At 50.0% G+C, this 24,995-nt stretch overlaps 1 protein-coding gene across 2 annotated transcripts in view; it reads left to right on the plus strand.

Annotated features, from left to right (window-relative positions):
* The window catches only part of LOC144606443 (galectin-4-like), a 27,886-nt gene continuing 2,891 nt past the window's right edge, over window positions 1–24,995 (plus strand). The window contains exons 1-13 of one of the 2 annotated variants that reach the window (XM_078422532.1): window positions 1–185; window positions 6,271–6,359; window positions 7,566–7,773; window positions 9,397–9,520; window positions 14,870–14,895; window positions 16,530–16,586; window positions 18,090–18,122; window positions 18,216–18,251; window positions 18,728–18,763; window positions 20,201–20,227; window positions 20,317–20,361; window positions 21,465–21,553; window positions 23,482–23,650. In XM_078422532.1, the coding sequence (XP_078278658.1) occupies window positions 147–185; window positions 6,271–6,359; window positions 7,566–7,773; window positions 9,397–9,520; window positions 14,870–14,895; window positions 16,530–16,586; window positions 18,090–18,122; window positions 18,216–18,251; window positions 18,728–18,763; window positions 20,201–20,227; window positions 20,317–20,361; window positions 21,465–21,553; window positions 23,482–23,650 (978 nt within the window). In that variant the 5' untranslated portion in view covers window positions 1–146. The remainder of the gene's footprint in view (window positions 186–6,270; window positions 6,360–7,565; window positions 7,774–9,396; window positions 9,521–14,869; window positions 14,896–16,529; window positions 16,587–18,089; window positions 18,123–18,215; window positions 18,252–18,727; window positions 18,764–20,200; window positions 20,228–20,316; window positions 20,362–21,464; window positions 21,554–23,481; window positions 23,651–24,995) is intronic. The other variant, XM_078422533.1, reaches the window with a different exon arrangement.

Below are 24,995 nucleotides of genomic sequence, written 5' to 3' on the forward strand. Positions count from 1 at the left end.
CGCATAACGGCCTGACGCGCTTCCCCAATAAATAGCAATCGCAGAGCCTCCTCTCTGCGGATCTGACTGCGACCCAGGGAAGGATAGAAACGCCAGGCGCTGGTATTGCCCCCCCCACCTCGGTCAACGTGCTTGTGGCTCAAACCATGGACCTGTGGACTACCCCACCGCCTGTGTACAACCCGGTAAGTAATCACGGTCCCGGCACTTTCACCAACGCTGTCTCTGCGAAAGTAGCAAAGCCCTTGGACCTCTCGCCTGGACCCCGCTTTAGCCATGGAACTAAATCCCTCGTTTTGTTGCTTGTGCTTTTTGTTTGGGAGGGAGACTCTTTCTATTGCATTTACATTCAGATTCAGGGTTTGCTGGAGGGGTTTGTGTCTCAGACACTGCCCCCAGAGTGAAAGTAAAAGGGCAGTAAAACACTCCGGCCTGTCCTTGGTTGGGAAAAAAATCTCTTGAGGAATTTTAATTAATTGAAGATGTGTGTCGCAAAAGGCAGACTGTTATTTTCAAAGAGCTGCTGGGTGTGGCAGGCAGGCAGTCAGGCAGGCAGTCAGGCAGTCAGACAGTCACACTGCATGTACATGTTTAGCTGGATATTGTCTGGGGTGGGTGGGGGTTTTCCAATGTGGGTAATCTTCCTTGTTGAAGGGAAGAGTCGACATTTTACTAAAACAACAATTTAATTGCTGCTGCTGGTTAGTGTAGACTTTGGCGTTTCTGTTCCAGACCCCGACCGCACCCGACCTTCCTTCTCTTTGTTCCCAGTACAAGTACAAAAAGCCCCCCTGAAATCTGAAATTTCACATGATATAAAGCAGAACATATTATGAGATTGTAGCCTGTGGGGCAGCACTGGTGGATATCAACCTCCGTGAAAGGAATAGGCCCTTCGGCCCACAATGTCTGTGCTGACCATGATGCCAAATTAAGCTCCTATCGAACGGTACAGCACACCAACTATAGGCCCTTCGGCCCACAATATCTGTGCTGACCAATGTGCCAAATTAAGTTTCTTTCAAACAACACAGCACAGGGACAGGCCCATCGGCCCATAATGTCTGTGTTAACCATGATGCCAAGTTAATTTCCTATAGAACAGTATAGCACGGGAACAGGCCCATCGGCCCATAATGTCTGTGTTAACCATGATGCCAAGTTAATTTCCAGTGGAACAGAGGACCACAGCATTGGAATAGGCCCATCAGCCCATAGGCCAGCCAAGCATAATGCCAAGTTAATTACCTACAGAACTGCAATGCACAGGAAAAGTCAATGTTCCATCTGAGGGAGGAAGGCAGGTGCATTTTTAATTGTGGTGGGGATGTTATTCACGGCTTGTTCATCTGGAAGATGAATCAAAAAGTTGAGTTTACTGTCATATAGAGCCATACAGTGTGGAAACAGGCCCTTCGGTCCAACTTGCCCACACCGGCCAACATGTCCCATCTAAACCAGTCCCACCTGCCTGCATTTGGCCCATATCCCTCTAAACCTGTCCTATCCGTGTACCTGTCCAAATGTTTCTTAAACGTTGCGATAGTACCTGCCTCAACTACCTCCTCCACGGAGCAGCTCGTTCTATACACTCATCACCCTCTGTGTGAATAAAGTTACCTCTCGAGTTCCTATTAAATGTTTCCCCCCCCTCACCTTGAGAATCTTTCCCCCCTCACCATTGACGGCACAGTGGTGCAGTGGTAGAGCTACTGGCTCACAGCGCCAGAGACCCGGGCTTGATTCTGACTACGGGTGCTGTCTGTATGGAGTTTGTACTTCCTCCCCGTGATCTTCATTGGGTTTTCTCCGAAGTCTTCGGTTTCCTCCCACACTCCAAAGACGTGCAGGTTTGAAGGTTAATTGGCTTGGTGTAAATGTAAAAATGTCCCAAGTGTGTGTAGGGTAGCGTTAATATGTGTGGGATTGCTGGTCGGTGAGGACTCGGAGGGCTGAAGGGCCTGTTTCCGTGCTGTATCTCTAAACTAAACTACAGTGAGGTACAAGAACGATGAAAATGTTGCACTGTATCACAGGCACACATTCTCAGACAGCACAGCACAGCATAAAATATGCCATAATTTGCATGTTAATTCCACAAGACGGCGAAAAGATTAAAGAAAAAATGAGTGCAAAAATACTCATTTAAAAAATCAAGTCCATGGTCGTGCAAGATGTGGTCTGTTGTGTTCTGTTGCCGAGGTAGGATTAGCGTTGTGCAGGTCGCTTTAAGAACCTGATGGTTATAGGAAAATAATAATTGTTCCTGAGCCTGGTGGTGTGGGACTTCTGTACCTCTTGTCCAACAGTAGCAGCACAGTGGCGCAGCGGTAGAGTTGCTGCCTTACAGCTCCAGAGACCCGAGTTCGATCCTGACTACGGATGCTGTCTGCAAGGAGTTTGTACGTTCTCCCCGTGACCTGCGTGGGTTTCCTCTGGGTGCTCCGGTTTCCACCCACACTCCACCGGTTTGTGGGTTGATTGGCTTTGGTAAAATTGTAAATTGTCCCGGCCTCGTGTGTGTAGGATAGTGCTGGTGTACAGGGTGATCGTTGGGCAGCATAGACTTGATGGGCCGAAGGGGCTGGTTTCTGTGCTGTATCTCTAAACTAAACTAAGTAAGAGTGAGAATGGGGCACTTTGATGATAGATGGGTATCCTTGATGATAGATGCAGCCTTCTTGAGGCAGCGCCTCATGTAGATGCATTTGATGGTTGGAAGGACTGTGCCCTTGATGGACTGGGCTGTCTACCACTTTCTGCAGCCTCTTGCCTTCCTGTGCGTTTGAACTACCTGTACAAGGCCAAGATGCAACCAGTCAGTATACCTTTTGTCGTACTTCTGTAGAGGTTTGTTCGAGTATTCGGGGGCGTGCCGAATCTCTTTAAACCGTTAAGAAAGAATAGGGACACAAAAAGCTGGAATAACTCAGCGGGGCAGGCAGCATCTCGGGAGAGAAGGAATGGGTGACGTTTCGGGTCGAGACCCTTCTTCATTCAGGAAGGTGTAGGAACGCCTTCTTCATGATTACTGGCCACAGGCCAAATTGTCTGAGATGTTGGATGTAAAGATGCTGACTTTGTGCATCTGCAGAGGGAGGAGGAACATGGAGAGGACGTTTCCAGTCGTGAGAGAGTCTAGGACCAAAGGTCACAGCCTCAGAGTAAAAGGATGTATCTTCAAAATGGAGATGAGGCATTTTTTTAGCCAGTAGGTGGTGAATCTGTGGAATTCATTGCCACAGATGGCTGTGGAGGCCAAGACATTGGGTATTTTCACGGCAGAGATTGATAGATTCTTGAATAGGAAGAGCATCGAAGGTCATGGGAAGGCAGGGGAATGGGGTTGAGAGGGAAAAATAGATCAACCGTGATGGAATGGTGGAGTAGACGCGATGCGCTGAATGACCCAATTCTGCTCTGTCTTATGGATGGATGGGGAGGAGGGGGGGGGGGGGAGGGGAGAGAGGGGGGGGGGAGGGGTGGGAGAGGGGGGGGGGGAGGGTGGGAGAGGGGGGGAGGGTGGAGAGCTGGTTGAGGGAACTAGCTAGTTCTGGCATAAATTGTAGAGGCCTCTTATCTGAAATTGTGGAATCAATGTTGAGTCCCAACGATTGTAATGTGTCGAGGCAGAAGATGTGATGCTGGTTCTCAGGTTTGTGTTGGAATGGTGTAAGATGGCCAAAGAAGATGGAAAATGCAGATAAGTGCGAGGTGTTGCATTTTGGGAAGACAAACCAGGGCGGGACCTTCACAATGAACGGCAGGGCCCTGGGGGAAGTGTTGTCGATTGGAGGGATCTAGCAGTGCAGGTACATCCTTCCATGAAAGTGGTGTCACAGGTAGATAGGGTGGTCAAGAAGGCTTTCGGTACATTGACCTTCATTAGTCTGGGCACTGAGAATAGAAGTTGGGACGCTATGTTACAGTGAGTTGCACAAGATGGATGGTGAGGCCACAGTTTGTGTTCAGGTTTAGTCACCCTGCTGCAGGGAGGATGGTGTTGAGTTAGAGAGAGTGCAGAGAGGTTTAATGAAGATGCTGCCAAGAGTTGAGTGCCTGCCATAGGAGGAGGTTGGGCAGGCTAGGACTTTATTCCTTGGGGTGCAGGAAGCTGAGGGGTGATCTCATAGAGGTGCACAATAACACGAGGGGAATAGATAGGGTGAATGCACAGTTTTTTACCTAGAGTATGGGTCATAAGGTCATAAGGAGTTGCAGTAGAATTTGGCCATTCAAGTCTACTCCACCATTCAATCATGGCTGATCTATCTCTCCCTCCTAACCCCATTCTCCTGCCTTCTCCTCATAACCTCTAACACCTGTACTAATCAAGAATCTATCAATCTCTGCCTTTAAAAAATATCCACTGACTTGGCCTCCACAACCTTCTGTGGCAAAGAATCCCACAGATTCACCACCCTCTGACTAAAGACATTTCTCCTCATCTCCTTCCTAAAAGAACAAACTTTAATTCTGAGGCTGTGACCTCTAATCCTAGACTCTCCCACCAGTGGAAACATCCTCTCCACATCCACTCTATCCAAGCCTTTCACTATTCTGTGTGTTTCAATGGGAATCATGAACCAGAGGACATAGGTTTAAGGTGAGAGGGTAATGACTTAATAGGAACCCGAGGGGCAACCTTTTCACACAGAGGGTGGTGGGTACATAGAATGTATGAGCTGCCAGAGGAGGCAGCTGAGGAAGATACTACAAACAGCATTTAAAAGACATTCGGACAGGTACTTGGATAGGAAAGGTTTAGAGGGATATGGGTTGTACGTGGGCAGGTGGGACCATGTAGATGGCTCATCTTGGCAGATATTGGCAAGTTGGGACGAAGGGCCTGTTTCCATGCTGCGTGACTCTCTGACTCTAAGATGAAGTGAGAGTGTGATGGGGAACTGAAGTGGCAGCAGCTGGAAGCACAACGTCACCCTTGCAGACTGAACTGAACCAGACTGGCTCGACGAAGCTATTTCCCAATAGGCGCTGGTGTGTCCTTTGCAATGGAGACCACATCACGTTCAGCGAAAGCTCTTCACTAGATGGGAAGAAGTGCAAATTGATCACGGAACAGTTCAATTCTTGCATGCGGCACCTTAACTGGCCTGTCAATACAATCTACACAGATAAATATTTTAGAAATCGACAAATTAATAACTGTAATACTCGTGCAGCAATAAAGTCCATGGGCAACTAAGACACAGTCCATGCGGGACCACGGTTGTGGGGGTGAGTGTTGTGTTGCGCGGCGTTTCAAGAGCCTGGTGGTTGTTGAGAAGAAGCTCTTTCCCGAAGTTGGCAGTGTTCCGGCTCCTGCACCTTCTTCCCGATGGAATCTCTCGCAAGCTCCTGCATCGAATGCCCCTCATTATTTAGCTCAGCCACAGCCAGCCCTGCCATCGCCGTCTAGGGGAAGATCAAACCCAGGGGCCCAGTGGTCACTTTATTGAAGGCAACCTGGCGCAGTGGTAGAGCTGTTGCCTTACAGCTTTTACATCCTCTCCACCACCTCGCCCAGGATTCACAGCAACTGGGACCTCAACGCCTGTCATCTCGCCACCCTTTCTCCCATCACGCAGCGACCCTCTGTGGCTCCGGTTTCAACATACTAGGAGCATGGAGCTGGGAACATACTAGGAGCTGGGAACAGACATCGCAACCTCCTCAAATTCACTGTTGCACCGAACACCACAGCCCCACCCGGCTCGGACACGCCCCGCAAAGAGTGGGTCGTCCTGAACCAGCGCCGCACAGGGGTCGGCCGGTTCAACGCCAACGTGCATCGTTGGGGGTTGCGTCCATCAGCAGCCTGTGTGTGGGGCAGACCAGCAAACAGCGCAGCACGGCATTCTCGACTGCACTGTCCTTCGCCCCTCTGGTGGAGGGGTGGACCTCACGGCCCTCGACAACAGCACATTGCACTGGCTACAGCGCCTGGAGGGCGTTACATAACTTCTGCTGCCTCAAACGCAAGAAGAAGACAGCGCCAGACACCCGGGTTAGATCCTGACTACTGATGTTGTTGAAACGGAGTTTGTAATATTTCCCCGTGACCACGTGGGTTTTCCCCGGGTGCTCCGGTTTCCTCGGACACTCCAAAGGCGTACAGGTTTATAGGTTAATTTGTCTTTGGTCATAAATTGTAAATTAGATGCTGCCTTCACTCTGTCTCTCAGTGTCTCACACTGACCCGTGTTTGTGTGTGTGCGTGTGTGTGTGTGTTTTGACTCTGTCTCACACTGACCCTGCTTTCTATTGCAGCCGATCCCCTACACGGGGCCCATTCCTGGGGGTTTGCAAGATGGGAACATGATCCAAATCAAAGGGCGCGTGCTGCCGCACTGTGACAGGTAACCTTCAGCAGAAAGGCTGTAAGCACAGAGTATGTACATTCTCACTGTGATCCCGTGGGTTTTCTCCGGGTGCTCTGGTTTCCTCCCACGCTCCAAAGACGTACAGATTTGTTGGTTAATTGGCTTGGGTAAAAATTGTAAATTGTCCCTCGTGTGGAGTAATTTGCTAGTGTAAGGAGACCACACTGGCCAGCTCGGACTCGGTGGGCCAAAGGGCCTGTTCATAAGTGATAGAAGCAGAATAAGGCCACTCGGCCCATCAAGTCTCCTCCGCCATTCAATCATGGCTGATCTATCTCTCCCTCCTAACCCCATTCTCCTGCCTTCTCCCCGTAACCCTGGCACCCGTGCTAATCCACGCTGTCTCTAAAACTAAACAGGGCAGCCTAGGCTCAGGCCCTTCGGCACACAATGTCTGTGCTGAACATGATGCCAAGACCAACAAAACATCAACAAAAGAACAGGACTATCTTGTCAAATCTTTGTTCAAATATCTCGTGCCCCCTTACTTTCCTTAATATTTATACGCTGTTCCTAATTTGGTGAGTTTAGCACATGTGAACCAATCTAATGTCAAATGATATGAAAATCCCAAGACAATTTCCCCAGTAAGGTAGATGGGAGTGTGCAGGAAGGAACTGCAGATGCTGGTTTAAACCGAAGATAGACACAAAGAGCTGGAGTAACTCAGCGGTTCAGACAGCAGCTCTGGAGAGAAGGAATGGATGACGTTTCAGGTCGAGACCCTTCTCCAGACAGAGTCAGGGGAAGGGGAAACGAGGGATATAGATGGCGATACGGAGAGATATCGAACAAATGAATGAATGATGCACAAAAAAGTAACAATGGTCAAGGAAAGGTGGAGGCCAATGGTCCATTGTTGGCTGTGGGCACGGTGATAATATATCAACATAGAAAATAGATGCAGGAGTAGGCCATTTGACCCTTCGAGCCAGCACCAACATTCAATATGATCATGGCTGATCATCCAAAATCAGCACCCCCTTCCTGCTTTCTCCCCATATCCCCTGATTCCGTTCACGGGTTATGCAGCTCAACAGTGAAACTAGTACGCTGACTAGGGTGTGGGTCAGGACCGCGCTGTAGCTGATGGGATTTCCACACTGGGGCAATCTGCCCTATCTGCGCTGCGTTGCCGGTGAGGACGTGGTGGGCCTGACCTGTGCTCCTTTATTCCCGCAGGTTCCACGTGAACCTTCAGTGCGGCACCATGGCCGGCCATTGCAACGTGGCCTTTCACTTCAACCTGCGGTTCGAGTGTCCGGGCTACGTGGTGTGCAACAGCTTTGAGAACCAGCACTGGTGCTCCGAGGAGAGGAAGTGTGAAACGCCGGTGCAGAAAGGAGAGACCTTCCAACTCCTTCTACTCATTCAAAACGAGGCCTACAAGGTAGTGCTTTCCACCTTTCATTTCTCTGCGCACTGGGTCACAGTCCGCGGTTACGGAGCAGTGCATGAATGAGAGGTTTGTTACGGGGACCATGTAACTCCAGGCAGTGTCATAGTCATGCAGCGAGGAAACAGGTCCTTCGGCCCAAATTGCCCACACCGGCACCATGGCGCAGAGGTAGAGTTGCTGCCTTGCAGCGCCAGAGATCTGGGTTCCATCCTGACTGTGGGCACTGTCTGTATGGAGTTAGTACGTTCTCCCTGAGACCTGCCTGGGTTTTCTCTGGGATCTCCGGTTTCTACCCACACTCCAAAGATGTACAGCTTTGTTGACTAATTGGCTTGGTGTAAATGTAAATTGTCCCTGGTGTGTGTAGGATAGTGTTAGTGTGCGGGGATCACTGGTCGGCGCGGACTCAGTGGGCTGAAGGTCCTGTTTCCACGCTGTATCTCCAAGAACTTAAACATGTCCCACCTGCCTCTAAACCTTTCCAATCCATGTACCTGTCTAAATACTTCTTAAACGTTGCGAAGGTACCTGCATGCACGCTTTATTGGTGAAAAACAGCTGCTCTTGTCTCCCTAGGCTTGGGGTGAGTTTAATTTTTAGGGTCCAGCATGGAAACAGGCCCTTCGGCCCACCGGGTCCATGCCAGCTACTAATTATCCAGGTTCTATGTTATCTCATTTTCTCATTCACTTCTTACACACTCGGGACTATTTACAGAGGCCAATTGACTTACAGACCCACACATCTTTGGGATGTGGAAGGAAACCGGAGCATCCGGAGGAAACCCAATGCAGTTACGGGGAGAACTCCACACAGACAGCACCCGAGTTGGAACCAAGCGTGGATCTCTGCTGCAGTGAGGCAGCAGGTCTCTCAGCTGTGGCACTGTGTGGCCCATGTAGGCAATGGTCGTAGGGATCCTACGGCATTAGTTTCCATTTGAATTGTTTTCTCTGCAGCCTTTTTTAGCTCCAAGAGCAACTCATCTTCACAAAGCTTTTTTGATTCATTCCATCATAAAACTGCTGCACAGTAAAATTATTACCCCCCAATCTGGTAGAGCCACTGCCTCACTGCACCAAAGACCCGGGCTTGATCCTGACCTCGGCTGCTGTCTGTGTGGAGTTTGCACATTCCCTCGGCCCACGTGGGTTTTCCTCCGGGTGCTCCACTTTCCTCCCACGTCCCAAAGAAGTGCAACAAGTTTGTAGGTTAATTGGCCTTGGTAAAATTGTAAATTGTCCCCAGTGTGTAGGACTGTGCTAATGTACGGGGGGATCGCCGGTCGGCACGGACCCGGTGGGCTGAAGGGCCTGTTTCCGCGCTGTATCTCTAAAGTCTTAATTGCCCGTAGTGTGGACGAGAAAGTGGGATAACATAAAAGCAGTGTGAGCAGGTGATGGATGGTCGGAGTGGACTTGGTAAAGGGCCTGTTTCCGCGCTGTATCACGAAACTGAACTGCAAGTGGAAGGGAAACGGATCAAACACTTGTCATCCTTGTGAGAAGTTGGAATGGTCCAAAGTTTGAGTTTGGTTGTCCTTGGGAATATCAAAGGATTGAGAGATTGTGATCACTGGGAGCTGCTACTTGTCCCTCTGTTTGTTTCTGTCAGGTGGCCGTGAATGACAAGCACTTCTGTGAGTTCAAGCACCGTCTCCCGCTCGCCAGTGTGAACACCATCAGCATCGATGGCCAAGTGGAGATCGTCTCCATCAGCTTCATCAAGAACCAGGCACGTTGAACCTTATGCGCACCTCCCAACCCGTGCGAATTTGGTGGAAAGTTTCCGCTTTCTTATTTCATTTCCGCCATTCTGATTTCGCCTCACATTTTTCTGCAAAACACGTGCTTCACCGCTCGCCCCGCCTTGCCGCTCGCATTGCCCCGCCCCGCCGGTCGCATCACCCCGCCCCTCCTCGCCGCTGGCCCGGCCTCACCGCTGTACTCGCCTCGCCTCACTGCTAGCCTGGCCTCACCTCGTCACTGGTCTCACCTTGCTGCTGGCCTGGCCTGGTCTTGCCGCTAGCCCGGCCTCGTCGCTAGCCTCGCCTCACCTCGCCGTTCGCCCGGCCTTGTCGCTGGCCCGGCCTCGTCACGCCTCGCCACTGGCCCGGCCTCACCTCGCCTCTCGCCGCTCGCCCGGCTTCACCGCTCGCCTCGCTACTGGCCTAGCCTCGCTGTGGAGCATGAAGCCCGTTGATGTTGAGAGGGGATGGGGGGGGGGGGGGGGGAGGGGTGTAGTGGAGTGGGAGGAGGGAGTGGGGGTTGGGGGGGTGGAGGAAGAGAGAGGGAGAGTTGGGGTGGGAGGGGACTGGGGAGGAGGGGTGGGGGAGTGGATTTGGGAGGGATGGGGGGGAGGTGGGGGGGTGGTAGGGGGAGTAAGGGGGGATGGGGTGGGGTGAGGGGTGGTGGGGTGGGGTGAGGGGTGGTGGGGGGGGAGTAGGGTTGGGGGGGACAAGGACCGTTGTGACTTGCTGTTGAAGACCACTGGAGCAAGTATGTCTTCAATTAAATGTGCAGTTTTTTTAATGAAACTCTTTCTTCATAACTTAGTCATACATTTTATGACCATTGTTCTTTTATTCAATACCAAGAATATTGGGATGTGTAAGGAAAAAGTAAAATAGAAAAAACAACACAAAACAATTTTTTCTTTGTTGTAAAAAGTATTTCTGTTCAATAACCTTTCTATAATAGTAGAATATACTCCTGATAGGCCTGACATTGTACATGCAGTCCAAGAACTACAGACTGTTGGAAATAATAGTCATTTTTCACACGTGAATGTAGCGCAGCGCGTACGCACATTTGGCGTGCATACTTTTTTTTGCTGAAAAGTTGCATTACGCGCCATATTATGAATTTTGATGTAAAATTCTGAGTTTTGGACATCAAAATTCTGAATTTGTAAAATCAAATGTTGGGAGGTCTGCTTATGTCCTTAATTTGAGGATGGACATCCTTGCATCCTTCCACCGGGTGGCGCCACCAGCACTGGCTGCCTCGCCAACAGTCTGGCTGTCCTTTCTACTGTTTTTTTATTATTTTAAGTATGTGTTAAAGTATGTTTTATTGTTTCTTGGTTTGTTTTATGTGGGGGGGGGGGGGAATTGGGGGAAACTTTTTTTCAATCTCTTGCCTCGACGGAGATGCGATTTTTCTCTGTATCGTATCTCCGTCCCCACTGCGGCATAACATCGTGGAGTGGTGCGGCCTTTCCTGGAGACCGGCCTAGCGCTTCAACCCTCGGGCGCGGTGTGGACTTTAACACCGTGGTGCAGCGATTCTTTGCCGAGGGTCGACTGTGGAGAGGTCCAACCGCGGGGCCTGTGGACTTTAACACCGTGAAGCCTGCGGTCTCTGGTAAGAAGAGGCCGACTCGGGAGCTCAAATTCTGTGGAGAGTGTTTCAATCCGTCCCGATGCCGGAGTTTCGATCATCCCGACGCAAATGCCTCTGACCATCAGCAGTGGCGACTGTGGACGGTTCAACAGCCCCGACTGCGGGTGAACAAAGAGGAAGATGATTGAACTTTATTACCTTCCATCACAGTGAGGAATGTGGAATCCATTGTGGTGGATGTTTATGTTAAATGTTATTTTATGTGGCTGTGTGTCTTGTTGCTTTTTACTTTGTGTGGCTGTCTGGTAACTCAAATTTCACTGCACGTTAATTGGTACATGTGACAATTAAATTGAATCTTGCTATTGAGGCAGTGCAGCGTAGGTTCATCAGGTTAATCCCTGGAATGGTGGGACTGTCATATGAGGAAAGATTGGAAAGACTGGGCTTGTATTCACTGGAATTTAGAAGGATGAGAGGGGATCTTATAGAAATGTATAAAATTATAAAAGGACTGGACAAGCTAGTTGAAGGAAAAAATGTTCCCAAATAAAGGGGAGGCCATTTAAAATTGAGATGAGAAAAACTTTTTCACCCAGAGAGTTGTGAATTTGTGGAATTCTCTGCCACAAAAGGCAGTAGAAGCCAATTCACTGGATGAATTTAAAAGAGAGTTAGATAGAGCTCTAGGGGCTAGCGGAATCAAGGGATATGGGGAGAAGGCAGACAGGGGTTACTGATTGTGGATGATCGTCTATAATCACAATGAATGGCGGTGCTGGCTCGAAGGCCCAAATTACATATTTTCTATGTTTCTATGTTTCCTGGCGCGGGTTAGGATTCACTTGGTGTTGGTACAATATCACTACAAGCCAGGAGTCAACCCTCTGCCCTGTCCAAAATTAGCTCTACATTTCCAGAGTTTGGCTTCCTACTAAGTTGCGAGAATCTCAAGGGGGCAGGCAGCTTTTGTGGAGAGCATTGGTCGGTGATGTTTTGGGGCGGGAACCTTCTTCAGGCCGATTGTAGTAGGGAGGGAGAAAGGTGGTAAAGAGGTGGGGGTGGGGCAAAGCCTGGCGAGTGATAGGTGGATGCAAGTGGGGGAGGGGCAGATGGTTGGACAAAGGCCAGAGATGAAAAGACAAAGTGTCAGATAAGGGTAGATGGGGCGTGAAATGTGAAGCCAGAGAAAGGAATGTAGATGGAAGGGGACGGGGAGAGGAGAAAGGGGGGAAATGGGTGTGCATTCAGAGGGGCACTGGAAAGACACCCCCTGCATGACCAACCTTTGCTACCTCAGCGTTTGAAATCACGCAGATGGTTGCTCTCTTCTGTCCATCCCCTGGACTGCAGTGCATCCGTCCAGAAGGCTCAGACTCTGGGAAGAGAGACTAGAGAAATCTCCGGAAGACACTCACACGGCAATCGAACCCTCTGAGAAACTCCCACCAGGTTCCGACCAACCGTGGATAACCTGGCGCATTCTCAACAAACTGCGGACAGGCGTGGGGAGGAGCAAATGGAACGTGCTGAAGTGGGGATACACTGAAGATGAGGCAGACTGTGGAACATCTCCTGAGCTGTGACGAGCTGCACGACACGTGCACTGTAAAGGATCTTGCAGAGGCCAACGACGTGGCACTAAAATTTGCTTGCTTTTGGCAAACAGTTGTGTGATGACACGAAAAGAGAGGGGGAGGAAGGGAGGCTGGGGGGTGGAGGATGGGGGTTGAGAGGCTGGGGGGGGGGGGGGCTGGCTGGGGGGGGGCTGCTGGCTGGTTGGGGGGGAGGGGCGGCTGGGGGAGAGGGGTGGCTGGGGGGGGGGGGGGGCTGCTGGCTGGCTGGGGGGGAGGCTGGCTGGGGGGGGGAGGCTGGCTGTGGGGGGGGGGGGGTCTGACAAAAATGTGATTAAATTAGTGATAGCAACATTGAACATTATAGGAACAGGCCCTATGGCCCAGAGTGTCTGCACCAAACATAAGACCAATTTAAACCCATCTCATCTGCCTGCACATGATCCATATCCTTCCATTCTCTGCATGTCCATGTGCCTACGTGAGAACTCCTAACCACTGTAGTGCCTGATCCACAATCACCCCAGTTCCAGTCACCCACCACTCTCAGTGTAAATAAAAGACTTGTCTTGCACATCTCTTTTTAAACTCATCCCCCCCCCCCCCCCGCCCGACCTTAAACCAAAGTCTTTGATGTTTCCACTGTGGGGGAGAAAGGGTTCTGGCTGTATCCTCTCTCTGTACCTACCCTGTCATCATTTTATAGACTTCTATCAGGTCTCCCCTCAGATTTGACGTGCCAGAGAAAACAATCCAACTTTGTCCAATCTCTCCTTAAACCAATACCATCCAATCCTGGCAACATTCTGATACATGTGGATACAAGGAAATGCAGATGTTGGTTTACAAAAAAACCACACAGAGCTGGATTAACTCTGCAGGTCAGGCAGCATCTTTGGAGAACACGGAAAGGTGACGTTTTGGCCAGGAACCCTTCTTCATAAACGTCATTGGACCATAGACGGCCACGGGGAGAACGTGCAAACTCCACACAGACATCACCCAATGTCAGGATCGTCTCTGGCGCTGTGAGGCAGTAGCTCTACCAGTTGTACCACTGTGCCGTGCTTTTTAAAATTTAATATGTATGCCCTACAATAAGCATTATCTAGAGAAAGTAATTGCAAGTTTTAGTTTAGTTTACTGCCACTGAGTGAGGTGATTGTCACTCATTTAGAGTCATAGAGTGATGCAGTGTGGCCCACTTGCCCACACCGGCCAACAATGTCCCAGCTACACTAGTCCCGCCTGCCCGCGTTTGGTCCATATCTCTCCAAACCTGTCCTATCCATGTACCTGTCCAACTGTTTCTTAAATGTTGGGATAGTCCCAGCCTCAACTACCTCCTCTGGCAATCACAAAATGCTGGAGTAACTCAGCGGGTCAGGTAGCATCTCTGGAGAGAAGAAATGGGTGACGTTTCGGGTCGAGACCCTGAAGAAGGGTCTCAACCCAAAACGTCACCCATTCCTTCTCTCCAGAAATGCTGCCTGACACGCTGAGTTACTCCCAACATTTTGTGTCTACCTTCGATTTAAACCAGCATCTGCAGTTTTCTTTCCTACCTCCTCTGGCAGCTTGTTCCATTCACCCACCACCCTTTGTGTGGAAAAGGTTACCCCTCAGAATCCTATTAAATCGTTTCCCCTTCACCTTAAACCTTCTGGTCCTCGATTTCCCTACTCTGGACACTCGATTCCCCTACTCTGTGCATCTACCCGATCTATTCCTCCCATGATTTTATACACATCTATAAGATCACCCCTCATCCTCCTGCGCTCCAGGGAAGAGTCCCGGCCTACTCATCCACTCGAAGGTAGACACAAAATGTTGGAGTAACTCAGCGGGTCAGGCAGCATCTCAGGAGATACTGCCTGACCCGCTGAGTTACTCCAGCATTTCGTGTCTACCTTCGATTTTAAACCAGCATCTGCAGTTTTTGTTCCTACTCATCCTCTCATCATCGCTCAGACCCTCTAGTCCCGGCAACATCCTCGTAAGTCTCCTCCGTACCCATTCCAGCTTGACACCATCTTCGCTGTGACATGGTGCCCAGAACTGAACACAAATGCTGCCGTGGTGATAACAAGATCTGTGGCCGAGAGGTGGCTGATGGGAATTGTAGTCTTTTATTGACAGCCATTTTGTTTAATTTCCATTTGCAGCCAGCAGCTCCAGCAAGCTTTGGAAACAATGTGAGTAGGAATGAATCATCGTCCATGTGTTTCCTGAGTAATGTATTCCTCGTGCCTCTTACTCGTCGATTATTAAGTATCAGAGAGAAAAAACGCGGAGAAAGTTGGCAATAGATTTTTCCCTTTCCATTTCAGTTTTTTCTGATTTTTCAGCTTCCATTTCTATAATAATAATAATAATATATTCCTTTATTCGTCCAACACCGGGGAAATTTACATTTCCTCTGGCTCTAACATTTGATTGTTTGAGCCATTCCCATTATTATTTTTCTTGCGTCATTGCCTTTTTTGGCAATTAGCTTTTCCTGCCCCCCTCCCTCCCTCCCTGTAATCAAACTTCCTTTGGAACGCAGGTCACGGGGAGAACGTACAAACTCTGTACAGACGGCGCCCGTAGTCAGGATCGAACCTGAGTCTCCGGCGCTGCATTGTTTACCTGGGACAGGAAAAAGGGCTGTGCAGGGAGTTGCCCTTTACTTTAGGGATACAGCGCGGAAACAGGCCCTTCGGCCCACCGAGTCTGCACCGACCAGCGATCCCCGCACATTAACACTACCCTGCGCACACTAGGGACGATTTTACATTTGCACATTTATACCAAGCCAATCAACCGACAAACCTGTATGTCTACGAGTGTGGGAGGAAACCAACGATCCTGGAGAAAACCCACGCAGGTCACGGGGAGAACGTACAAACTCTGTACAAACAGGCACCCATAGTCAGGGACGAACCCGGGGTCTCTGGCGCTGTAAGGCAGTAGCTCTACCGCTAGGCCACAGTGCTGCCCCTAGTTTTCTCATTTGATTCATCGACTGAATGATACAGCATGGAAACAAGCCCTTCGGCCCGCCCAGTCCACGCCGACCATCGATCACCCCTTCACACTAGGTCCATATTATCCCATTTACGCACACACTCCCTACACACAGGAGGCAATTTACAGAGGCTGATTAACCTACAAACCCACTCGCCTTTGGGACGTGGGAGGAAACTCTGGGGGTCACAGGGAGAACGTGCAAACTCCACACAGACTGCATCCGATGTCGGGATCGAACCCAGGTCTCTGGCGCGGTGAGGCAGCAACTCTACCAGTTGCTCCACTGTGCTGCCCGAGTTCTGGGTACATTTTGGATCAGACGTTCCAATTTATCCTGAAGCAGAAGTTCTGGCCCACTGTGGTAGTCATAGAGTCATTGAGTCATAGAGTGCCACCGCATGGAAACAGGCCCTGACCTCTCACGTCTAGCACTAGAGTCATAGAGTAATACAGTGTGGAAACAGGCCCTTCGGCCCAGCTTGCCCGCACTGGCCAACATATCCCAGCTACACTAGTCCTACCTGCCTGCGTTTGATCCATATCCCTCCAAACCTGTCCTATCTATGTACCTGTCTAACTGTTTCTCAAATGTTGTGATAGTCCCAGCCTCAACTACCTCCTCTGGCAGCTTATACACCACAATAAGATCACTCCTCATCCTCCTGTGCTCCAAGGAATAGAGTCCCAGCCTGCACAAACTCTCCCTATTGCTCAGACCCTCGAGCCCTCGCTAGACTATAGGCTCTTGAACCCCATGGATGTGGTCTTGATGTAATGTGGATGACTGTACAAAGGATATTTTCTGTGTGAATTGCAGATTTTTCCTAGCACTCCTGGGTTTCCAAACGATTATCCTATCGGAAATGCCTTTGCGGTGAGTTTTCAGTTGTCGCTGAATTACAATGTTAATCCATGGAAAATGATCAATCTGCACGACCCAACTTTCACAAGGGACATCTCTCGTGGTGGAGGCTGCTGTGAAATGAAAAGGGTCCAGAGCTTTTAACGTGGGTAAATACTTGAAGGCTTCTGAGGCATCATTTGGGAACAAAAACCTTTAACCCTTCAGTCAAAACGTATAGAAGTGTGTGTATACACCTCCAGATACAGGGACAGTTTCTTCCCAGCTGTTATCAGGCGAATGAATCATCCTACCACAACCAGAGAGCGATCCTGAACTACTATCTATCTCATTGGTGACTCTCGGACTTTCTTTGATCGGACTTTGCTGGCTTTACCTTGTGCTAAATGTTATTCCCTTGTCATGTATCCATATACACTAGATGGCTCGATTGTAATCATGCATTATCTTTCCACTGATTGTTTAGCATGCTTTTCACAAAAGCTTTTCACCATCACATGTGACAATAAATTAAACTAAGCTAAGGATATTAGCTTAGAGTATTGTCATGTGTACCGAAGTGCAGTGTACCGAAAAGCTTTTGTTGTGTGCTAACCAAGATTATACATAATTACAGTCGAGCCGTTTAACGTTCGTAGATAACGATAAGGGAATAATGTTAGTGCAAGGGAAAGCCAGGATATACTGTAAACCCTCGTTATTATAGACCTCTTTCTAAAGGAAGGTAGACACAAGATGCTGGAGTAACTCAGCGGGACAGGCAGCATCACTGGATAGAAGGAATGGGTGACTTTTCGGATCGAGAGCTTCTTCAGACCCGTCTCAACCCAAAACATTGCCCATCCCTTCTATCCAGAGATGCTGCCTGTCCCGCTGAGCTACTCCAGCATTTTGTGTCTATCTTCGGTGTCAGCCAGCATCTGCAGTTCTTGCCTACACTTTTTCTAAAGGGATTGGTTTAGAGTGGATGGACCTGCCGACCTTCACCGCCAGGCTGGGCTGCCCAAACCACCGTCGGCCCAACCCCTCTCCACGACCACCTCCTGGCCAAACCTACCGGCACCACCCCTAACCCACACCACCACCTCACCCACCACCACGCCTGCCATCGTTTAAACCTGATACTCGGGTAGCTCGTAGACACTCTGCTCTGCCTCTCCCACTTAGTTTCTGAATCTGCTCCATTTTGGCGAATTCCTGGATTGCGATTTTTTTTTTCTTTTTTTTTTTTTCTTTTTTTTTTTTTCTTCTCTTAAAGCTTTTCCCAATAGTTATTTTCTGATTAAAATCAAAGCAAAAACCTGCAGATGCTGAATACCCGAAACAAAGTTTGAAAATGCTCGTCAGGTCAGGCAGCATCTGTAGGAAAAGGAATGGGGTCAACATTTCAGGTCGGAAGCCTTTGCAGACTGGAAACATTGTCTTCCCACAGATGCTGCCTGACTTGTTGAGGTTTTTTTTGCATATTCTGTTTTTGTTTGAGTTTTTTTTAAACTACTTCTGTTAACTTTTCAGGCCGGTACCATGCTCCCTCCACCGGCCAATCCGGTAAGTTCTTTCTGCCTTGCCGCAGCCAATAAGAGTCGATTCCTATTTCCGTGAGCGCACGGTGGTCCAATAACAACCTCTGTCTCATTGCAGGCGTTCAACATGTTTCCCCCTCCTTCGGCCAATCCGGTAAGTTCTTGCTGCCTTTCTACGACCAATAAGGGTCCATTTATTTGGGGGGGCCCAGCGGGGGGGGGGGGATGGGGTAGTCGAGAACGGGGGGGGTGGCATTGAGAACAAAGGGAGACCTGGCGGTGGGGGACTGTCGAGAACAATGGAGGGACCCAGTGGGGGACCTTCAAGAACAATAGGGGAACCCGGCCAAGGACTGTTGGTGGTGCAAAGGGTGGGGGGCACCTGGCAAGGGGGGGGGGGGGGAGCCGCCTGCCACAATTTTCGGCGCCGGGCCGAAGATGGGACGCTTTGGTGAACTTTTGTAACTTTTTTCGGGAAACATGTCCACATTTGTGTACTGCCTAGTTGAGATCTGCTGTATGATTTTACCGGGTTGTACGCAAAGCAAAGCCCTGTATCTAGGTACACGCGATAATAAAGTATCATTGGTGGCTCCAGCACGGTCCAATGACATTTTGATTTACTTTCAGCCTGGTGGCATGTTCCCCCCTCCTGCGGCCAATCCAGTAAGTTGTTACTGCCTTGCTACTGCCAACAAGAGTCAAATCTCCTATTAAAGGGGCTCCAAGGGTCTTCAATTCTCACAGCCACTGATCAATTCTAGGCATGTTTAGTCTAGTTTAGTTTAGTGACACAAACGTTAGAGACACAACGCGGACGGAAACAGGCCCTTTGCCCCACCGAGTCCTCGGCGACCAGCGATCCCCGTACACTAACACTATCCTACACACCCTAGGGACAATTTTCAATTCTTACCCATGCCAATTAACCTACAAACCTGTGCAGGAAGGAACTGCAGATATTGGTTTCAAGGGAAGATTGACACAAAATGCTGAAGTAACTCAGCGGGACTGGCAGCATTCACCGGACTGAAGGAATAGATGACATTTTGGGTCGAAACCCTTCTTCAGACTGGGTCTGAGGAAGGGTCTTGACCTGAAATGTCACCCATTCCTTCTCTCCAGAGATGCTCCAGTCCCGCTGAGTTACTCCAGCATTTTGTGCCTATCTTCAACCTACAAACCTGTACGTCTTTGGAGTGTGGGAGGAAACCAGAGGACCCGGAGAAAACCCACGTGGTCACAGGGAGAACGTACAAACTCCATCCAGACAGCACCCGTAGTCAGGATCAAACCCGGGTCTTAGGCGCTGCAAGGCAGCAACTCTACCGCTGTGCCACCTGTTCCCACAACCAGACCAGTAAGTCCCGATGTCTTTTCCTTCCAGGGTAAAAGGTTCTGATTCTCGACCCTATCTTTGCCTCTCATGAATTTATACACTTCCATCAGCCCTCCCCGTAATCTCCGTAGTTCCAGGGAAAACAATCCAAGTCTGTCCAATCTCTGCAGTTAATGCCCCCTAAATCCAGGAATAATTCTGGCAAACCTGCTCTGCACCCTTTCCAAAGCCTCCACATCCTTCATGTCATGGGGGACTAGAGTGGAGAGGGGGGAGAGTGGAGGGAGAGGGAGGGGGAGTGAAGAGAGAGGGGGGAGAGAGTGGGGAGGAGGAGGGGAGGAGGGGGAAGGGAGGGGGAAGGGAGGGAGAGGGAGGGGGGGAGAGGGGGATGAGGGGGGATGAGGGGAGAGAGGGGGGAGGAGGGAGGATGAGGGAGGATGAGGGAGGGGGGAGGGAGGGGGGGAGGGGGGGGGGGGAGGGGAGGGGGGAGGGGAGGGGGGAGGGAGTAGACAGCAGATCAGCAGAGAAGGCAGTAGTTGACCTCGACCTTGATGTGAGGGCAACACAAAATGGTTCCTGATCAGATTAGTTTACCGTCGTATCCACTGTGAAACTCTGTATTTGCACGAAACTTGCAGAGTAACAAGCCGACATACAGTGTTGATAAACACAGCGATTATCACAGCAGCAGACGCGAGGCGGGAGATTGCAGTGCGTTCCCACAGTGGTCTTGTTGCTCCTCCTAACTCTTTGTTCAATTGCAGGCTTTCACCTTTGGCCCGGCCAATCCGGTAAGTTGCAAGCTGCCGTTCTGCCGTTTTATCCTCTGAAGTGTTTAACCTGCGCTTTGATTTGTGAAGCTGTGATCTTCTCTCTTCAGTTCCAGCCTGCTCCCGCCTTTGGCCCTGCTATTCCACCCAATCTGGTGAGTTCTTACCTGTTACATCGACTGATCACCTGAATAATAACCACTGGTCTCACTCAACCACTCTGCTCACCAGTTTGCTCGATGTCTTCGAATTTAGAACGTAGAACAGTACAGCACAGAGCAGGCCCTTCGGCCCACAATATCTGTGCCAAACACCATGCCAAGCAAGGCCAACTCTTGTCTGCCTGTACATAATCCATAGCCCTCCATCGCAAAGTCTTTAATTTTTATTTTAGATTTTATTTTATTTTATTTTATTTTATTTAAGGGCGGCACGGTAGCGCAGCGGTAGAGTTGCTGCTTTACAGCGAATGCAGCGCCGGAGACTCAGGTTCGATCCTGACTACGGGTGCTGCACTGTAAGGAGTTTGTACGTTCTCCCCGTGACCTGCGTGGGTTTTCTCCGAGATCTTCGGTTTCCTCCCACACTCCAAAGACGTACAGGTATGTAGGTTAATTGGCTGGGTAAATGTAAAAATTGTCCCTAGTGGGTGTAGGATAGTGTTAATGTACGGGGATCGCTGGGCGGCACGGACTTGGTGGGCCGAAAAGGCCTGTTTCCGGCTGTAGATATATGATATGATATGATATTTTAGTTTAGAGATACAGCGCGGACACAGGCCTTTTGCCCACCGAATCCGCGCCGACCAGCGATCACCCTGTGCACTAGCATGATTCTGTTCACCAGGGACAATTTACAGAAGCCAATTAACCTCCAAACCTGAACGCCTTTCGAGAGTGGGAGGAAACTATAGCACCTGGAAAAAAACCCAGGCAACCCATCCTGACTGGGGGCTGTGTGTACAGAGTTTGCACCTTCTCCCCGTGACCTGCGTGGGTTTTCTCTAAGTGCTCCAGTTTCCTCCCACACTCCAAAGATGTGCAGGTTTGAAGGTTAATTTTCTTTGGTTAAAAATTGTAAATGATCCCTCGGGTGTAGGATAGTGTACGGGATGATCGCTGGTCGGCATGGACTCAGTGGGCCGAAGGGCCTGTTTCCATGCTGTATCACTAACGTCTAAAGACTTGAATTGCTTGTCGTGGAAGGATTGGGGCCTGAATTTGAATGACTGATGTTTAATACATCTCCCTCCCATTAGGAGGTACCGTTCACAGGTGTGATTCCCAGTGGGCTGTTTCCTTCAAAATCTATCTTGATCCAGGGGTCTGTCAAACCCAATCCTGGCAGGTAGGTGACCTCTTATATTCTGGCTCTAAGGAGCAGCGTAATGTTGCGGGAATGTGGGAATGTGAAAGGCGATTCCCGATATTCTATGTCACAGTTGTGGAGGGGGGAATGTCGGGGCGGGGGGACTGAGATGAGGAAGATACTTTTTCACCCAGAGTGTTGTGAATCTGTGGAATTCTCTGCCACAGAACGCAGTGGAGGCCAATTCACTGGATGTATTCAAGAGAGAGTTAGATTTAGCTCTTAGGGCTGACGGAGCCAAGGGATATGGGGAGAAAGCAGGAACGGGGTACTGATTCTGGTTGATCAACCATGATCATATTGAATGGCGATGCTGGCTCAAAGGGCCGAATGGCTTACTCCTGCACCTGTTTTCCAAGTTTCTGTGTGTTGGACATAGATTAGATAGAAAGGTAATTGAGCATAGGACGAGGCCCTTCACCCCAACATGGCCATGCTAACCATCTGGCAGTTCGCCCGAATTGAAATAATTCTTTATTTAAATAAATAAGGTTTATTTAACCTTTTGCACCTTATCTTAAATCTGCGCCCTGTGAACCTTTAGCACCTTATTATAAACCTGTGCCCTCTTAAACCTTTCGCGCCTTATTACAAACCTGTGCCCTCTAAATCACTTGCTCCTTATTTTAAACGCGTGTCCTCTAAATATCTTGCCACCTATTTTAAACCAGTGCTGTCTAAACCTTTAGCTCCATTCCCTATACCTTTTACTTTGATCAAGTTCCCCTCAACCTCCTTTGCTCTCAGGAAAAGGAACACACTTCACGTAACGTCCCACCCCAAGCATTGTCCTGGTGAATCTGCTCCGCACTCTGTCCATGCATGAAAACAGGCCCTTCGGCCCATCGAGTCCACACCGACCATTGATTACCCATTCTAACTAGTTTCCCACTTTCATCAGTTCATGTTATAAGAGCAGAATTAAGCCATTCGGCCCATTAAGTTTACTCTGCCATTCAATGATGGTCCGTAACCCCTGATACCCGTACTAATCAAGAATATGCCAATCTCCACCTTAAAAATATCCATTGACTCGGCCTCCACAGCCTTCTGTGGCAATGAATTCCACAGATTCACCACCCTCTGACTAAAGAAATTCCGCCTCATCTCCATTCTAAAGGTATGTCCTTTTATTCTGAGGATGTGGCCTCTGGTCCTAGACTCTCCCACTAATGAAACATCCTCTCCACATCCACTCTGTTCAGGCCTTTGTCTATTTGGTAAGTTTCAATGAGGTCCTCCCTCATTCTTCTAAACTCCAGCAGGTACAGGCCCAGTGCCGACAAACGCTCATCGTATGTTAACCCAATGATTCCTGGGATCATTCTTGTAAAACTCCTCTGGACCCTCTTCAACGCCGGCACATCCTTCCTCGGGTATGGGGGCCGAGATCACCTTCGGGCCCTTTCACATCTAAAGGGCCTGTTTCCCCACTGTATGACTGTATCACTCTAGTAAGGGGTTGCACCCACTGTTCAGAGTTGCTGCCTTAGAGCGCCAGAGACCCGTGTTAGGTCCCAACTACGGGTGCCGTCTGTACGGAGTTTGTACCTTCTCCTCGTGACCTGCGTCAGTTTTCCCTGTGTGCTCGGGTTTCCTCCCACACTCCAAAGACGTACGGGTTTGTAGGTTAATTGGCTTGGTATAAATGTAAATTATCCCCAGTATGTGTAGAATAGTGTTAGTCTGTGAGCCTCGCTGGTCAGTGGGGACTCGGTGGGACGAAGGGCCTGCTTCCACGCTGTATCTCTAAACTGAACTAAACTGAAGATAGACACAAAATTCTGGAGCAACTCAACAGGTCAGACAGCGTCTCTGGAGTAAAGGAATAGGGGACGAGACCCTAAACATCTCCACTGCTGCTTGTGGTATTCTGAACACACTTTGTTTTTCTTTCCTCTCCACAGCTTTGTCATTAATCTGAAGCCGGCAAATTCCAGAGACATTGTCTTTCACATCAGCGTTCGGTTCCGCAACGAACAAGCTGTGGTGCGCAACAGTTTCCTGCAGAACTCCTGGAACAGTGAAGAGCGGGCTCTGACCCAAAATCCATTTGTACCCGGACAGGCGTTTGAGGTGAGCGCGGTCTCGGAGTGTGTTCTTGGGAGCCATGTGGTGACTCACTGTTCTATCATATTGTTTAGTTTAGTTTAGTTTAGAGCTGCATTGTGGAAACAGGCCCTTCGGCCCAACGTGTTCGCACTGACCAGCGATCCCCACACTGACCAGCGATCCCCACACTGACCCCGCACTGACCAGCGATCCCCGCACTGACCAGCGATCCCCACACTGACCAGCGATCCCCACACTGACCAGCGATCCCCACACTGACCCCGCACTGACCAGCGATCCCCGCACTGACCCCACACTGACCAGCGATCCCCACACTGACCAGCGATCCCCACACTGACCCCGCACTGACCAGCGATCCCCGCACTGACCAGCGATCCCCACACTGATCAGCGATCCCCGCACTGACCAGCGATCCCCACACTGACCAGCGATCCCCACACTGACCCCGCACTGACCAGCGATCCCCACACTGACCCCGCACTGACCAGCGATCCCCGCACTGACCAGCGATCCCCGCACTGACCCCACACTGACCAGCGATCCCCACACTGACCAGCGATCCCTACACTGCCCAGCGATCTCCGCCCACTAGCGCTATCCTACATGCTCGGGACAATTTACAATTATTCTAAACCATTTAGCGTGCAATCCTGTGCTTCTTTGTTCCTTGTGAACAATTGCCTTTTAAGGGAAGAAAGAGTGCATCTTCCCCTCTGGATGTGTCTTCTGGCCATCTTAATAATGTTCAGGCAAGGGATGTGAGCATTGCAGGCTGAGTTGGCGTTTAATTGCCTGTCTCTAATTGCCTGTCAGGTGGTGGGCGGTGAGCTGCCGTCTGAGTTTAGTTTAAAGTGTGTGTAGGACAGTGCGAGTGGATTGGATCGCTGGTCGGCGCGGACTCGGTTGGCCGAAGGGCCTGTCTCTAATGTCTGACGTGAAGTCAGCATGGAGCATGGATTGGGGGGGGCAAGGTCCAGGTGGTGGTGTCTCCGTGAAGTTTGCCTGCAGCTGGTAGAGGTGGTGGGTTTGGAAGGTGCTGTGCGAGGAGGCTTGGTGGGACACACTGCTGCTGCTGTGTGGACTGAGGGAGCGCTGGTGGATGGGGTGCCAATGTAACGGGCTGCTCCAGCCTCTGTCTTGAGAGTTGTTGACGCTGCATCCACCCAGACAGGTGCTGGGAATCCCATCACGCTCCTGACCTGAGACGTACAGAGGGTGGATGGGCTTGGATGAGTTAGGCGGCAAGTTATTTGCAGAATACCCCGCCTCTGACCCATAGTTGTGTCTTTGGCTCTATCCTATCCCCAAGAACCAAGAATTGAAGATGCCTGTCGTAACCAGACCACCC

The sequence above is a fragment of the Rhinoraja longicauda genome, chromosome 26 (genome assembly GCF_053455715.1).
Source record: "Rhinoraja longicauda isolate Sanriku21f chromosome 26, sRhiLon1.1, whole genome shotgun sequence".
NCBI lineage: Eukaryota > Metazoa > Chordata > Chondrichthyes > Rajiformes > Arhynchobatidae > Rhinoraja > Rhinoraja longicauda.